General features: G+C 37.3%; 1 protein-coding gene across 2 annotated transcripts in view; it reads right to left on the reverse strand.

The window, feature by feature from the left end:
- The window catches only part of FBXO11 (F-box protein 11), a 76,224-nt gene extending 58,840 nt beyond the window's left edge, over positions 1-17,384 (reverse strand). Inside the window, exons 1-2 of one of the 2 annotated variants that reach the window (XM_083350496.1) lie at positions 16,702-17,070; positions 10,749-10,777 (exon numbers count right to left, since the gene is read on the reverse strand). Coding sequence is in view for 1 of the 2 variants with exons in the window: in XM_083350493.1 (XP_083206619.1) it covers positions 16,702-16,939 (238 nt within the window). In the remaining variant the exon portion in view is untranslated. Of the gene's footprint in view, positions 1-10,748; positions 10,778-16,701 lie in introns of both variants that reach the window. The other variant, XM_083350493.1, reaches the window with a different exon arrangement.
- Positions 17,385-17,668: the final 284 nt, after the last annotated feature.

Here is a 17,668-nt window from a genome sequence, read left to right on the forward strand (position 1 = left end):
ATGTTCCACTGACTTTGCTTGTGGGAAGCTGGCAGGGAATGTGGCAAATGGTGATCACATGACTGCGGGATGCTGCAGCCATGTAAGTACAAGCTGGTTGCCATGTGCTGAAATCACAACCAACTGTCTGTGGGATTGCTGCAACACCTTAAAGTTTGAGGACTGATCGTAAGTATCTCTCATTCAATACCATTGCAACCTCAGTCACTGAACAAGTGGTTGATAAGCCAGGATTACCTGCATTATATAAATAGACGGATTGATTATATAAGACTACCATCTTAAGTTTACCAAAGAAATTGCATACAGTCCAGAACACTGCACTGTCCACATTTCCCTAGCTGTTTCTATATCATTTTTTAACCTAGCACCAATCCTACCTCGAACTTTCAAATGTTGTAATTTTCAAAAACTAGGAAAAGGCTTGAAAAGCTAAAAGTGACACATTCAAATGTTTTGCTCATATTCCATGGCAATCTTTTATAATATTCAGCCATTTTACAAAGTCTTCATAAAAGAATGAACTGATGAATTATTCCTCTCAATTATTTTTAATTGCCCTATTGATATCACATATTTTAGGTGTTACTAAAATTATCAGTCTAAATTTTAAAGATGTGGGCATATTTTATAATCTCTAGCAAAAAGTTATAAATAAATTTTAGAAGTTACATTAATTTATTTTTATTATTTTATTATGATTAAGAAAAAAATACTGAATAACATAGCACCTATCTAAAAAGTAGACCAATTCTACACAATCAGTCTGTACTTTGTCCATCATTAAGCATTTTAGAAATGGTAGTTTTAAAATTTGCTGTATATTGTTCCAATAATATTGTTTCTAAATCACTGTCATGATTTTAAAATATATTATTTCTTTTTCTTCCTTTTTTAATTAATCATTTTATTTAAAAACTTTTTTAAAAAGGAGAAAAATTAAGAAGTTAATGCAATGATATAGCATCAGTGTAAGTAGACAAAGAAATTGAAAAAGTTGTAGTTACTGCTCATTGTATCACTGAGAAAGGATTAAACTTAAAAAGCAGAATATACCAATTTAACAAAAAAAGGAAAGGGTTTTAAAAAAATTTAAAACTCTTGAGCTGAATGCTAATTCCACTACTTTATTTTATTATTTAAACATAAATCACCTAACAGTAAAAAAGAAAATATCCACTAAAAGCACTACTTAACATCCCTTTCATTGTACTGATATTAATAAGATTTAAAATTTTCCTATTTCTAAACTCAGTTCTTTAATTATTTTCCCCATGAAATCATATTCTGAATGTTTAAATTTGCAATGAAGGTAGATAGAAAGACATACACACACACACACACACACACACATAACTGATATGTTATATATAACTAACTGATGAGAACATAAAGAGTTCGAAATGATCATCTTAGCCTCCCAAATTCTTTATTAGCAATTTGAATAATTTGCACAAATAATGAGCTGTCATAAGTTGACTAGTTCCTGTGGATAAGCCCTGAGCCGGGCCAAAACAGGAATGAAAGAGTTAATTAGCAAGGTCCATTCAAAAAGCCTTGACAAATACTTAAACATATACATATACATATACATATACATATACATATACATATACATATACATATACATATACATATACATATACATATATATATATATATATATATATATATATATATATATATATATATATATATATATATATATATATGTTAAAGGTTCCCCCGCACATGCGTGCTAGTCGTTTCCAACTCTAGGGGCCGGTGCTCATCTCCGTTTCAAAGCCGAACAGCCAGCGCTTGTCCGAGGACGTCTCCATGGTCATGTAGCCGGCATGACTAGGCACCAAAGGCGCATGGAACGCTGTTACCTTCCCACCGTAGTGGTCCCTATTTTTCTACTTGCATTTTTACGTGCTTTCAAACTGCTAGGTTGGCAGAAGCTGGGACAAGTAACAGGTGCTCACTCTGTTATGCGGCACTCGGGATTCGACCTGCCAAACTGCTGACCTTCTGATCGACAAGCTCAGCGTCCTAACTCACTGAGCCACTGCATGCGTGTGTGTGTGTGTGTATGTGTGTATATGTGTATATGTGTGTATACACACACACACACACACACACACACACACACACACACATACAGAGAGAGACAGAGATATGGAAGCCATTGTTGTATGTAGTCATCCACTGTGAATATATGGCGCTATTGACATGGTAGTCCTCGACTTTTGACTATAATGGATCCTGTCTATCATAGTTTAAGTTGTCATAAAAATGGATCATAAAATGGGTCATCCACATGGCCCACTGAATTTTACAATCTATGAATGCTGCTGTTGTAAAGTGAACACTGCAGTTGCCTCCTTAAGTAACACCAGCTGCCTGCAATTAGTGCAGGTTCACATCCCACCAGGCTCAAGGTTGACTCAGCCTTCCATCCTTCCGAGGTAGGTAAAATGAGGACCCAGATTGTTGGGGGCAATTAAGCTGACTTTGTAATAATGCCGCTTGGGGTGTGTGTGAAAGCCCTAATAAGCAGGCATATACATAGAATGAAGGCTACTGCTAAGCTTGTAAGCCACCCTGAGTCTTCGGAGAAGAGCGGGATATAAATGGAATTAAAATAAAATAAAAATAAAATAAAGTAATTGCACTATTCATTATAGGCTGGTTTTGCCAAAAGCTTGAAGTAAATGCCGGTCTTTGGGAACAGCTTTGTAAAATGTAGTCACATGTTCAAAGGACACTCAAAACTGCCATAAACATAAGCTGATTGTCAAGCACCTAATATGCAGTCACATGATTTTTCTCAACTTTTGTCTTAAAGTACTTTCTTTTTACATTTTTGTCCTCTTACATGTCCCTATACCACAGGCATCTACCAAGTGCATGAGCTAGGACTGCTCCTTCAATACTGAAGTTCTGCCACTTGGAGGATAAAATCTCCAAACAGTAAACTACTTGCTCTTTAATATATTCTGCTTTCTCTTCAAATATTATAAATCTTGTGTTGTTGTTGTTAGTTGCGAAGTCGTGTCCGACCCATCGCGACCCTATGGACAATGTTCCTCCAGGCCTTCCTGTCCTCTACCATCTTCTGGAGTCCATTTAAGCTCACGCCTACTGCTTCAGTGACTCCATCCAGCCACCTCATTCTCTGTCGTCCCCTTCTTCTATTGCCCTCAATCTTTCCCAGCATTAGGCTCTTCTCCAGTGAGTCCTTCCTTCTCATTAGGTGGCCAAAGTATTTGAGTTTTAGCTTCAGGATCTGGCCTTCTAAAGAGCAGTCAGGGTTGATCTCCTCTAGGACTGACCGGTTTGATCGCCTTGCAGTCCGAGGGACTCGCAGGAGTCTTCTCCAGCACCATAGTTCAAAGGCTTCAATTCTTTGGCGCTCAGCCTTTCTTATGGTCCAGCTTTCACTGCCATACATTGCAACTGGGAAGACCATAGCCTTGACTATACGCACTTTTGTTGACAGGGTGATATCTCTGCTTTTTAGTGTGCTGTCTAGATTTGCCATGGCTTTCCTCCCCAGGAGCAAGCGTCTTTTAATTTCTTGACTACAGTCCCCATCTGCAGTGATCTTGGAGCCCAGGAAAATAAAATCTGTCACTACCTCCATTTCTTCCCCATCTATTTGCCAGGAATTGAGAGGGCCAGATGCCATGATCTTGGTTTTCTTAATGTTTAGTTTCAACCCAACTTTTGCACTCTCCTTCTTCACTCGCAACAAGAGGCTCTTTAGTTCCTCTTCACTTTCTGCCATTAGAGTGGTATCATCTGCATATCTTAGGTTGTTGATGTTTCTTCCGGCAATCTTAATTCCAACTTTTGATTCATCTAGCCCTGCCTTTCTCATGATGTGCTCTGCATATAAGTTAAATAGGCAAGGCGACAGTATACAGCCTTGCCGGACTCCTTTCCCAATTTTGAACCAATCAGTGGTTCCGTGTCCAGTTCTCACTGTTGCTTCTTGGCCTGCATATAGGTTTCTCAAGAGACAAATAAGATGGTCTGGTACCTTTCACTAAAAGACTTCATTTTCAACTTCCAGATTTGAACAACAAAAAAAAACACACAGAGCATAATTACAACTGAAAAGTTAAAGAAAACTACTATATTCATAATGAACCTAGTTCAAAAATCTATACTAAACAAATAAAAACAGATTTTAATGCAAAATTCTTCCCTAGTCAGTTAACATACACAGACTTCAAACAGCTTGAACCTAATCAAAGTGCTAGCATTTTTGGAAACAATCTAAAAAGCTAAAAATACCAGACATAACAAATTGCAAAAATTAAAAACCATTACTTCCAACCTATCTATAAATTTTCTTCATAGCAAGTATTAGGGCCACTATGTAGTACAATGGGCATCAATATGCTTAGGGGTATCTTTCTTCTTACACATTTTGTTTTAAATATATATCAATTGGAAACAGGAGTGCACCAAAGTTAGCTCTAACATCATCCTTTTTATTTACCAATAATGTCCTGGCATTGTATAGTTGCACAGCCATTATTAGACAATAAAATCCTTATTTCATTCATCCTAATGCTTTGTTGGAAAATATGGCTGAATACCTCCCACCTTAAGTATCAATCAAATCAAATCAAATAATCAAGGTAAGTTTATTAAATATTGCACATTCTAACCGATAGGTCTATAAAGACAGACTTGCCACACAAATTTTTCCTTTCCCTTTTCCCTTCTGTGAGACTTTAAGCCAGTAATAGCTGGGCCACACTGGCACTTAACTGTAAGAAGAGAATACTTTCGGCACATAAGGCATGAATGTTGAGGTGAGAGCTTGCAATCAAGTCATGCGACAGAGTAGAAAGAGAAAATACAGAGAAGAAGCAGCAGGACAAAATTGGCTTGGTGCAGTCGGTAACTGGTGATATGGGCAAAGCAGGTGCAGAATTCATATATACAAGCAACTCAAAGCTGTACAGAATGGAGGATCCCAGCAGTCATCAACTCCTCCAGAAATGCTTGCAACAGCCAGCTGATTTGCTAATTCACTATAGCTACAAAGATATTCCTATGTGTTGGTATCACAATCTTCATATTCAATTATATATTTATATTTTTGGAGAATTTTATTCATAGTTTTGTCTTTTAATATTATAAGCCTCTGTGTTAAGATGGGTGGACAATAAATTTAACAAACAAACAAATGTGGGGATTTTAAGCCACGCAGGTTTCTGGAGCTCCACAGAGCTCTTTCAAAAGCAACGGGAAGCAATACTTTCCATTCTTTCACTTGAAAAGTAGAAAGGACAGTGTGTGTGTGTGTGTTTGCTAACAGTGAATAAAGCTGTTTCAGGTGCCAATCAGTCCACATCTTTCTTCTTCTCTCTGCTGCTCAAGAAGTGATGGAGATCACAGTACTAGGGAAATGCATAGTACAATGCTCACAAGTACACTGAAGGTAAGAAAAGTTATTTAAATGAAACAGGATTAGCTATTTTCATTGTAGTTATGTTTAAGATCAATTTAAGAGATGCGCTGGAAGCTAAAAATGTATCAGGAATACTCTAAGCCACTGGTATCAAACTCACCGCATCACGTGATGCGGCGTATCATGACTTTTTTTGCATTGCTGGAGCTGGAGTAGCAGCGGCCTCTGTATGATGCAACTGGCCCACAGGCCAGCAGTTTGACACCCCTGCTCTAAGCAAACAGGGATGTTTTTTCAATCCTATTTCAAAAAAGGCTATTCTGCTCCCTTTTTTGTAAATCTTCCCTGAATTACACCACTTGAAGCAGCATTCAGTGGCAAAAAAAAAAGCCACGGAATATTATTTCCTGTCTCATTTATTCCTAAAAAAGTTCTACACTACAACCATGAATTTTAAGACACAAACATTGTACATAGCGTCAAATTTATTTTAAGAGTTTGTCCCATTAAAAAATGCTATATAAGATTTTAATTGATTAAAATACTAAGCTTTAAGCAGATTTCCATTTTTAGCATAATATGCTAAAACATTTCAGACGTGTTAATGTTTCCAAAGAGTTAGAATTAATTGAAATTTGAAATGTGCATTTTTTATTCAGAAGGAGCTAGAATTAACAGCTAGTTTTAAACAACTACTGCTCCTAGGAAACTTTTATTGGCTATATGTCAACCTTTATCCACTCTAATTATATAGATTTATTCCAAACAATCCACCACCCACTTCAAAACATTATTCTGTTGGAATGCAATTAAAGGTAGCATAGAGAATTATACAAAAGCTATATGAAAAAAGCCTAATTTTGGATTACATTAGTTGTCATTAATGTAATAACCTAGGTTTATAAAATCATACCTTGGATGACCAAGTTTTAATTAATTTTTCATACAACTGTTAACTTAAAAGCAATACATACTGAATGAACATAGTTAACAAGAAAACACCACAGAAATTTCAAATTATATAGTTCCTCTTTGGCATAGCACCTTAATGTTCTCCATTGTACAGACCAACTAAATTGTGATTCTATTTATACTGGTCAGGACAGTGGGGAATTAAATACTTAAATACTAATACAAATCTTGCATCTTATTTATTTTAAATGTATCTCTATCACATTGTTATATTTGATATGAGCTAGATAGATTATGGAAGGTATATCAACTGTATCACATTTATTCATATATATACTAAATCAGCACATGGATTGAATCTTAGGTATATATACATTTTCCTTATTTTCCAAACATTCCAGCACGGTACTACTTTACATTTTAAAAAGTTATTTAAATGATTTTTTCCTGGAGATGAAAATAGAAACGAAATGGAAAATAGGGGAAAGTGACAAAGACTAAAAATACATGGTTTCATCTATCCCTATATCTGCTGTGCATAGGTATTTATGAAAGTCCCAAAGGTGCTTTTTTCAAAAGGCAACTGGACTTCCTTTGTTTTTCCTTGAAGATGTTTTGCTTCTCATCTAAGAAGCTTCTTCAGTTCTTGGATGAGAAGCGAAACGTCTTCAAGGAAAAACAAAGCAAGTCCAGTTGCCTATTAAAAAGCACTTTGGGGACAACCATGAATCGCATGACTGCAAACCTCCTTAGATGTATTTATGAAGGCAATTTCCACTTCACTGTTAAGTTTTGATATCCGGTGAAGGAGATCAAAAGGTCAAACATCAGAGTTTGTCAGAACTTTAAATGAATATCTTGTCTTCAACTAGATACAAAAGCCCTGGGGTAGTATAAACAGAGGCAAACTTTCTAAATCCAGTACCTTTCAAATATATTGACGTTTATCCTTAGCTAACCTCATTAAACTCAACACTTTAGGAAGTTACCAGATGGGGAAAATTAGATAAGTTTAATAAAGAAAAACATGGATTTCATATATGCAATCTCAAATATTACTCTGAAAATCAACAGCCTTTATAATAGTGGTATCTGCAATCTTCTGCTACTTTTGTCAAAACAATGAAAGCAGTTCTGCCTTTTGGGGTGTGTCTATAACATAATGCACACAAAAAAGAGATGAAGCTTACATTATAATACTGCTTTCATTACTTTGACACCCCCCCCCACCCTTACTCTTGGAATTTAATGGCCTCTTAAGTATTTCTTGCTGGGAATCAGCATTCTTTTACTAAATATGAGGGCTGAGATTTTGATGTTGGAGGGGAAATTCCAAATGACATTACTCTCGTCTTACTCCTCAATAAGTAATTCAAGAAGAAAGCCTTTTAACAAAATCTACTTCATTCCAATAAGGTATGTTTAAGAAAAGTTCCTTATGAATTAACCTATAAATATTATTACCTTATCATCCAAAAATTTGCTTTTCACATAAAATATCAAGTAGTTTGCTTTTCTGGTATTTATCAGACAATAAAATACCTTAAACACTTATCTAATTTTTGCTGCCTAATTTCATTATATTCAAAATCTTATAAAATCGCCATCCTGATATTAGTGCTGGAAAAGTAGGCTATATTTTTTCTTAATCATATAGGATATAAAATCCAGATTCTATTGCCTGCCAGCACAGTACTTTTGCACTGTTGCCAAATAATATTATGCATGTTTCACATATATTCTTAATGCTACTTTGGTAAAGCCTTTTGTTTCATGGGAGTCACATTTGTAGACTTGCTGTTTGTCTCACAGTAGTAATGGAGCCAAAGGCCCAAGAGTTCAACAGTAGCTTATCCAGAAGCTTATCAAACAGATGTCTTGTGCAGGTGTTATTTAGTAACAAATTTGTATTACTCATCTATGTATCTGTTACATTCTGGAATACGTTGAAAACAGTTTTATGTGTATTACAAATCAGGCATAAGTTATCTTAAGTTATCACGTATCTTCCATTCCATGCACTCTTTCAGCTTTCTTAGAATCAGTGCAAGCTATCCATAAATGGAAGAATAACCAAAATAATAGAATATTTAAAACAAGTACCCAAATGTTTTTTGAAAAGACAATTGTTGTGAGTGAGCACAATCTGCAATCCTAGTAAAAGTTGGATCTTGTATCCTCGAGAGTTAAGAAAAGCAATAAAAGCAGATAAACATATATATTCATATAATCTTTAAAGTGAGTTTCTTTATTAAATATTCATTTTCTAATTCAGGGCACATCTTATTAAAACTTTATGATCAATTAATTTAACTGGTTAATAATGTTTACACATTACAAATTGGGCAAGTTAAGTGAATTTCAAATTTGTATTCTGGAAAAGAAAGGCATTCTTTGGAAAGTTTAGGAGGTTCTACAGTAACATCACTAAAAAGCAGAACATTTCCCTGGTAACAGTAGCTGCTGGGCACTAAGTTTCAGGTGAGCCAAAAAGTACATGTATTCTGGAATTCACTGACAGCAAAAACTTAAGATCTTCAGTGAACAATTCAAGTTTTTCTTGACTGCCCCTCCCTCAAGGTATTTGCCCTTTCTTAGGTCAGATAGGATGTTCACACTCCAGGTCCCTTTCATTAAATGTTGCTTTCTAGTAGTATCTAGGCAGTTGTGCCTTCTTGATAATTGTTCCTGCCCTTTGGTACACCCTTCTGCCAGTGATCTGGCAGGCACCTACTCTCCTTGCTTTCTAGAAAGCCCAGAAGACTTGCTTTTTCCACAAATGTTGGAGTAGAATTGACTGAGGCTGGAGCCCAGTAAAGCTGTTTGTTGATGTTTGGGAGTGTGTTTTTTGCAGATACTGAGAGTTTTATGATAGTTATGTTTTTACTGTCTTAATTGCTGTTTTTAAACTGCATGAAGTTATGGTTCATAAGATAGGTGAATGAAATAAAAAAGCCTTTTATTACTTTTGATACTACCCCAAACCACAGAAACTGAGAAAAATGATCTGCCACATCAAAATACTGAAAACTGGCTCTATAATTACTCCAATAATAACTTTTGTTTTAAATTTTGTATGAACATAATATGTGACCTTCTACATTTTAAACAGGAGTGTGGTGGCTCAGCAGTTAAAGATACTGAGCTGGTTAGCTGGAAAGCTGACAGCCCAGGTTCAAGACCCAAGCACTGCATGACACGGAGAGCTCCTGTTGCTTGTTACAACTCCTGCGCACCTTACAGTTCTAAAGCTTGCAAATGCAAATAGATGAATAAGTACCACTGTGGCGGGAAGGTAATAGCATTCTGTGCGACTGTTGATAGTAGAATGCATACAATTACATTAAGCAGTAAGTTATTTTATAGCAGTAAGTTTATTGATTAAAACATGACTGGCTAAGTTGTACAATATACAAAGTCACATATTTACAGATCATTCTAGCACATGTGACTTACTGTATACACTAAGCTGAATCAAAAACTGCATTATGTCTCAATATGAAGTGTGAGCCTAGCCTGCACATTATTTTTTATTCCTGTATTTATTCATCATTGTTCTAATTGTACTACAGTTGGTCGATATTTACAAGAGCTGATTGGTTAAATTAAATAGGTGTGATTTTTCTTTTTAAAAAATGAAAACAGACTGTACCTATCTAGTTAAGCAAATATTCAAAAGAAAAGTATGTAAAAACGTATATGTATTATCCATTCCTGATTTATAAATCAATTGAAAACATAACTGTATCACTGTGGAATACAGGGTTGGATAATTTTATTTCCTGAAGCCAAATACATATACTTGTATGTTTATATACTGCTCAAAAAATAAAATCCTACTATTTAATAGTAGGATGTCTTATCTTGTCTTCCCTTTATTTTTTTGAGCAGTATATATTTGTCTATGGTCACTTTATACAGCCTATATTGCTTAAGAGATGCCTCAATGTCATAAGACACATTAATATTCATCTATTACATTCATAAAATTATGGAAATCATAAGCCATTGAAAAACAGTGTATTTCATCTTCTGTGCAGACACAGAGAATAGACAGTAGTCAGTAAAGACATCTCATTCAATACTTATTCCAAATCTAGTACAGGTACTTGAGATTTTCAGGACATAGGCTTTAGCTCTAGCGCTAGAAATAGGCAGGGCCTTGAGTGAATGAAATGCATAAATGAAAACAGAGCATTCTATAACTTTCAGTTTACCTTCTATATGTCCAATTTATGTATATATTAAAATAATGTGAAGTAATAATTAAACAATTCAGCAATTATTCTGCAACAATCACAGATTTCAAAAGTATTTAAGATATTTGAATATTGGCTTTTTTAAGGATAATTGAAATGCATAGAAGGTTACATAGCATCTACTACACTGGCATAAAGCTAAATATATAACAGAAGTTACTAACCTTTTTTGCCAGCTAGTTTCACAAAGCATCTAAAAACAGAAATGTGTCTGAGTTTCACAAATTAATATGTTAAAACAGCCTATTTTTTAGATTCATGCACAGTACAAAATATGTACAAGCAGAGCTTTCACAGTTTTTACTTCCATTTTAATCTGTGTGTGTGTGTGTGTGTATTTTGTGTTTTTGTGTGTGTGTGAACTTGCTGTTAAAAATACTTAATTCTAACTTTTTAAATGAAATATGTATTCAGGAAATCTGTTTTCCATGAAAGAATAGATGATAACAAAATTTATTTTTAAGTGCAGATTCGGGCAAATATATACAAATAACACCAAACCTAATGAAAATAGTCACTCTATTGACTTCATATATGCAATTTCCCCTCCCTCAAATAAGTGATTATAGCAATTAGATAATATAAAAAACCCATCTCATTATAACATGCATTTTGTTTGAATTAGTCAAGGCTTTTTTTGTCATAGAACGCACCGGAACGGAGTTCCGGCACCTTATTTCAACGGATTTTTCCAGAGTTGCATTCTTTTCCTCGTTTCCCTTACTATCGTTTCCCTTTGAAATGCCCCGGTGCGAGCGGGGTTCCCTCTGGCACTATCTCCCTCCTCTAGGAGGAGCCCTGAGGTGCCGGAGCACCACAGCCAGAGCGTGGCTTGATTGGCTGGGTTGGACCATGTGGTGTGGAAGCAGATGGTGGCAGTGGGAGACACATAAACATGGAGGCCATCTTTCATAAGAGGGTGAGTCTTTTGCTTTCCCTTACAGAAGGTGGGGTGTGAGGTTAAAAAGACACGAAGTGAGAAGAAAGGCAGGCTGACGTGGAAACTTGCCCAACAACAAAACTTTGCTGTTTCAGTTCCTTGGGTAGTTCAAAGGCTGGGATGTCTACAAAAATCTTTTTATTCTTTTATACTTTATATTCAAACTTCAGAGGGGAAGAGTAAGAATAAAGCCAATGCCTTGTAATTTAATATATATTATGTATTTGTCAGATGTAAAGGTAGACCTACAGTATGAGGTTTAATCAGATCTATTTATTAAACTGGGTTTAACTTAAAGGTAAATTAAAAGTAATCTGTTCACTGACAAAGTTTCAACTTTAATTTGTTTCAATGTCCATATTAAACTCCAAATGTAAATTTTTCCACCTTGTTCGACTTCTTAAAAATAATTCAATCTTTTACAAGCAACCAAATTTTGTTTTATTGGGCCAATTTCATTCCATATAGAAAGCTGACATTTCCACTCATTAAACTAAATGGGTATGCCAATGGTAAATGTCCCAAAAGATTAATAAAATGCCTTCTTGTAATTTAAAGCCACACACTGCATGGTAACATTAATAGTATTAACTTACCTTGAACAAAATCCTAGTCTTTTAGATACACAAAAAATTTAAGGGTGTTTTTTTTAACTACAAAGGTAAACCTTGTAGGGTAGGCAAGGTGGGTTATATGACGTGTGTGTGTTCCGGCACCTTTTTTTTTTTTTACAAAAAAGCACTAGAATTAGTAATCTTAAAAATTTATTTAGTGAAATAAATACTTTTCAATCTGTACATATCTGGCTTCATGAAATTGTCTTCTAATTATTTCACTTTTATTTTAGCATTGTGAAAAGAGCATCATATCTGGTATACTGTGAAAGAGAACTTCCTCTTATGCACCACTGCCAATAAATCTTAATATAAAATCAAAGGCCACATCTGTCACCATTTGAGGTGTTGGAGCTCCACCCTCCTGTCAGCATATATTCTTATGTAAGTATCTGCAGAAATATTTTTAATAATGAAAATATGTCATATATTGAGTATGAAACTTTTTGCATAAATTAAATCTGAATTTATTTTTGATTTATCAGGTATGTATGAAATGCTGATTTATCTGTAGCAAATTCTATCATATTGTTCTATAGCCACCTACAGACTAACTCACATGAACCATAGTGTTTCATACAAGCAAAAGTGGACAAAATGCACCAGGCTAAAAAATTTTAATATTAAAACAGAGACTATGTTGAGTTACACAATTCATATGAATTACCTTTATATACACTATTTATTTATGAAGAGCCAACTACTTTTTAAAAATATATATTCATGGCTAATAGTAGAATTATTAAATTGGAATCAATTTTGAGAAATTAAATGCAGAATTTAAATAATAATTACTTTTAAGATCAAACTTAAAAAGTCCAATTTAAATAGCAATTCAGATTCTATTCTCACTATCACCACAACTGAGCTAAAGAGCTCCATGTGCAGATACAGGTGTCAGCTGTATATTATTTCCTAAAATAAAAACTATTCATTTTAGTATCAGAATGCATGCTGGAACATGCATTGAAACATGGAGGTCATCAACCAACACTCCTTTAACAGTACTGATTTTGATTGGCTACACGTAATTTATATTAAAAGATAAATAAATCAATAAACTGGGAGGAACTAGTGACATGTAAATATTGTCTAGAACAGGGGTCAGCAACTTGAAACAGTGAAAGAGCCACTCGGAACTGGTTCCCTCACAAAAGGAAAAACTGGGAGCCACAAAAAATATGTGCGCATGCGCAGAACAGGGTTTGACTGAAGAGTGGAGCCAAGGCGAGATATGCACCTGCCCTGCATATTTGAATTGATTGGTTGAACTTTTTTAGTCCCACTTTTTTTTGGGACTGCACATGGCAGAAGACTGGGAGCCGCAGGAGTCAGCTGAAAGAGCCGCATGCGGCTCCGGAGCCACAGGTTGCAGACCTGTGGTCTAGAAGCTAACAAAGTAAAACTATATTATAGAGAAATTGGGTTGTGTGGACATCCTTTTGTGAAATTAAATAACTTGCTTATTTAGCACTCTCAATCTCTAAAATAAAACTCTTCAAAATACCATGGAAATAACTTTTTAAAATTTATCTTGATTAAAAAAATACTTCTCTATTATCAATTTTCCTTATTTCAAAATAACTGATTCAAGATATTTTGAAGATAGCTGTTAATTTGGAATAAATAAGCAAAGGTCAGAACCTTCAATTCAGTACTATAATTCACTTATCTTTGGACAATGCTCAAGATTTGCACATAGCTGCATTATTTTTAAATATCTGCAAGTTATCAAGACTGAATGAATATGTTCCTCCTGAATCCAAATCACTATTTTCACAATGCATCGAGCAGAGCAAGGAAATAAATACTTTGTTCCAAACCTGTCAGCTATATCATTTATATAATGAAATTATCATTATCCTTTGAACATTCAAACCAAGCTAATACAACAGTCCAAACTGAAAAACAGGTCTAAATTTTAGATACAAATACCAGGCCAAATTCAAGTTTTTTAAACTTTAATGAATAAAGTATTGATTCTGGTCTATGATGTAGGTCTAAAATTTGTTATTTTTTTACATGGAATGTAATTTACCTTTTTATCTTATTATATGTTAATAACTGTATCTTACATTTACTCTTTCACTTGGTTGGTTTCTCTTAAAATTCCTGTCAACCATTCCCTTGGCAGGTTTTCTGTTAAATAGATTTAGGGAACAAATTCAATTTGTAACATTCTTACAACTCAAGTCTTATTAAATATCTTATTCATGCCTGAACAGAAAGTTGGGCAGTAAATAAATAAATAAATGCCTACATACTTAGGCCAAATGCCTTAAAGATTAAAGTAAAAATTTAAAATACCAGAAAATCAAAACTAAGGGAAAACATGCTATTAGCTAAAGTCTTTTAATAATAGATAAAAATCTTATTAAGAAGCACTTTAAATTATTTTTATAAATTTGCTACTCTAACACTTCTTCAATCAATGAAATGTCTTCTATGTGTTAATCAGTGATCTAGCTTCATAAAATATACTTCATCTGACCTGCTATGATTAACTATACTCTTTTTTGTCTTAGTTGCAGCATGAATATTTATGCTTGATATATGCACAAGGATATTATCCAATTTTAATGTGTTACAGGAAAAATAATTTCCAGAAGGAGCTAAACAGTACTGCTTGACTGCTACTTCTGAGATCTAATATCTAGTTCATTTATGTTACAATTCTGTCAAGGAATAAGCTAATGAAATGCAACATTACTTTAGTTGTATTTTTCACTATTTACAAAATTTGCTAAACTATTTAGAAACTTTTTATATAAATCCAAAAGAAGTCTACATCATATTCAGAAGGAGGAAGTGATTTTGTTTCAAATGGTACATTAGAATATTACCAATGTAATTGATATCAGAATTATTTTTAAGTTTTACACAAACCCTATAGTTAGGCAAAAAAACCACACATCTTTTAAAAATAATCTGGTTCCTATAACATTGTTTGGATGAATGTGGGGAATAGAGCTGAATTAAAAGCATCCTGGGATTCTTTATGAGCAAATTCCGAGTTAACAATCCCTCAATTACATCTTTTTTAAAAAAAATACTGTATCACCACGTACTTCTGAAATCTAGCATTTTATCCCTAGTAAATTATTCTTACATACCCAAACAAAAGACATTCCTCTATCAACAGCTAGCTAAAGGTGTTTTATTAACCGACCAATATCATAGGTCATTCTCCTTTTATCATGAGAAAAGTGCGACACATAGTGCATAAAAAATTAAAATCCAACCCAATGGATAATACATGCAAAATGTCTCCTACGATCCCACCCGTTCTTCTCCTTTAGAAAATAACCCTGCGACGACAGCACACCAACACTGGGAGAGAAACCTAGCCAATTAATATGGCAACAGTTACGCAGCCTAGTGAGAAAATGATCGCCCTCCTCCTCCTCCTTTCCCAACACTTTTCCCCGCCCCCAGACACCCAGATCTGGGTTTTATTTAATTTTTCCAGTGATCATGTAAATCATCTATTAGAGAAAGAAAGAAAACAGGAATTCCCTTTTCACGATTACATTTCCAATTCTTTCAAACAATGGTGCACGTCTGTCTAATTGGTCTCAATCTAATATTTTTTTTTTACGCTAGGCCCCGACCTACAAGCAAGGGAACTGAAACCTTCACACGCGCGAAAAACGACGAAGGTTTCTCTACCGCCACCCGCAGCAGGCTGACACCAGGAACAAATATTTGTGGGTTTTTATTTAGGCCAGTATGTGAGAGTGGTGCGACAGACTGAAGGGGGCGAGAAGGGGAAAGGGAAGCAGATAAATAAATGGCCGATGATCTACCCCGACAAAAACGCCGCCTATGTAGGGACGAGGGTCTGCAATTCCTTTCTTTCACGCCACCCCTCCGAATCCTTTCCTATCGCGGATCATTATTTCTTTCGGGGTCCGGCTAACTAAAGCCATGCAAACTGCGCAGCAAAAACACTGGGGCAGGGCGAGGGAGGAGAGAGAGAGAGAGAGAGAGAGAGGAAGAGGAAGGGGAGGGGGTGAGAGAGCAGTTCTTGTCTCCATGAGACACCATTACAAAAAGAGAGAAAAACGAGGGGGGGGGGAAGGGAGGGGAGAGCTGAGGAGGAGGAGGAGGAGGAGATGATTAAGAGAATAAAAGGAAAGGTGTCAACACAAGTTACTGGGATACACACCGTGTCCCGGACACAAGGGGAAGCTTTTTCCTCCCACGGCTAAAATAAACCACCGGGGAGAAGGTGGAAAAGACCCGGGCCTCCTTCGTCCTCTTACTCTCCCTTTTTCTTTCTCCTTGGGGAACCCATAAAGGAGGCTCTGCGCTCTCCATTCGAGCCCTCCACCCCAACCCAAAAGTACCTGAGAGGAACCCGTAGCTTATTGGCAACCCAAACCTCAAGGAGGGCCCGAGCCAAACAAAGCGCGGCCTATGTGTCCCTAACAGGTCCCCGGAACGAGGAGAGCGTATCCTCCGCTTGCAGAGGGGGTGGGGTGGGAAAAGGAACCCCACCCGCTTCGCCGTCTCTCCTCTGCCCGCGCCCCTTTGCCGCCCCTCCCTCCCTCTTTCTCTTACCCCGTTCCCCAGCGGCGATAGCGGCTGCTGCGGCGGCAGCTACGGCGTTGTTGTTGTTCCTCTCCGGCGGCGGTGGCGGTGGCGGTGGCGGCGGCAGTTGCAGTGGTTGCTGCTGCTGCTGCTGCTGCTGAGGCGGCTGAACAGGAGCAGGCGGTGGCGGCGGTGGCGGCGGCTGCTGCACCGGGCGCGGCCTGGACACTCGCCTGGGTCTCCTGTTGGCGGCTCGGACCGAGTTCATTTGCCGGTTCGGGCGGGGGGAGGAGAGGGGGTCGCTCCTCCGGCAACGAGACTTGGGGAGGGGAGGTGGGGGAGGAGGAGGAGGAGGAGGAGGAGAGGGGGAAGGAAGGTTGCCTGGCTGAGGAGACCGGCCCAGAGGAGCTCGCTCAGAGAAAAGGAAGGCGCCTCCTCCTATGCCTCCGTTGCCGCCCGGGTCTCTCCTCCGCCGCCGGCGGTTAACGAGGGGGATGCTCGTGCCGCTGGTGACCCCCTTCCCCCTGCTCGGGAGCTCGCGCTTCTCCCTCCCACCCCTCCCCAGCCCCCCCAAGAAGGTCTCTCTCAAGGGAGTCACCCACAGCCGGCCCGGCTTCGGCTTAAGCCCGTCGCCTCTCCGTGGCAGGAGGAGCCATGGACACCGCCAGAGAGCGAGAGAGACAGAGGGAGAGAGAGGGGGAGGAGGAAAAAAAGGCCCTCCCTCTCTCCGTCCCTCTCTACACTCTCACAACGGGCAAGGCGACAAGCCTTGGCTCGTCCAATCCGCGCATCCCGCATGGAAAGGATGAGGCCGTTTGGCCAATGGTGGCGAGGCTTGCATGTTCAGGCCGAGGGGCGGCTGGTATTGAGGAGGTGGAGAAAAAACGGAGCGGAGAAGGGAGGGAGGGAGGAAGCTGAGAAAACTAGTGGGAGGAGAGACGGCGGGGTGGGGTGGCGGGAGGAGGCCGCAGCAAAAGGGGGCTGTATAAAAAGCTGA

This window comes from Vipera ursinii, assembly GCF_947247035.1.
Source record: "Vipera ursinii genome assembly, chromosome: 1".
NCBI classification, from domain to species: Eukaryota; Metazoa; Chordata; class Lepidosauria; order Squamata; family Viperidae; genus Vipera; species Vipera ursinii.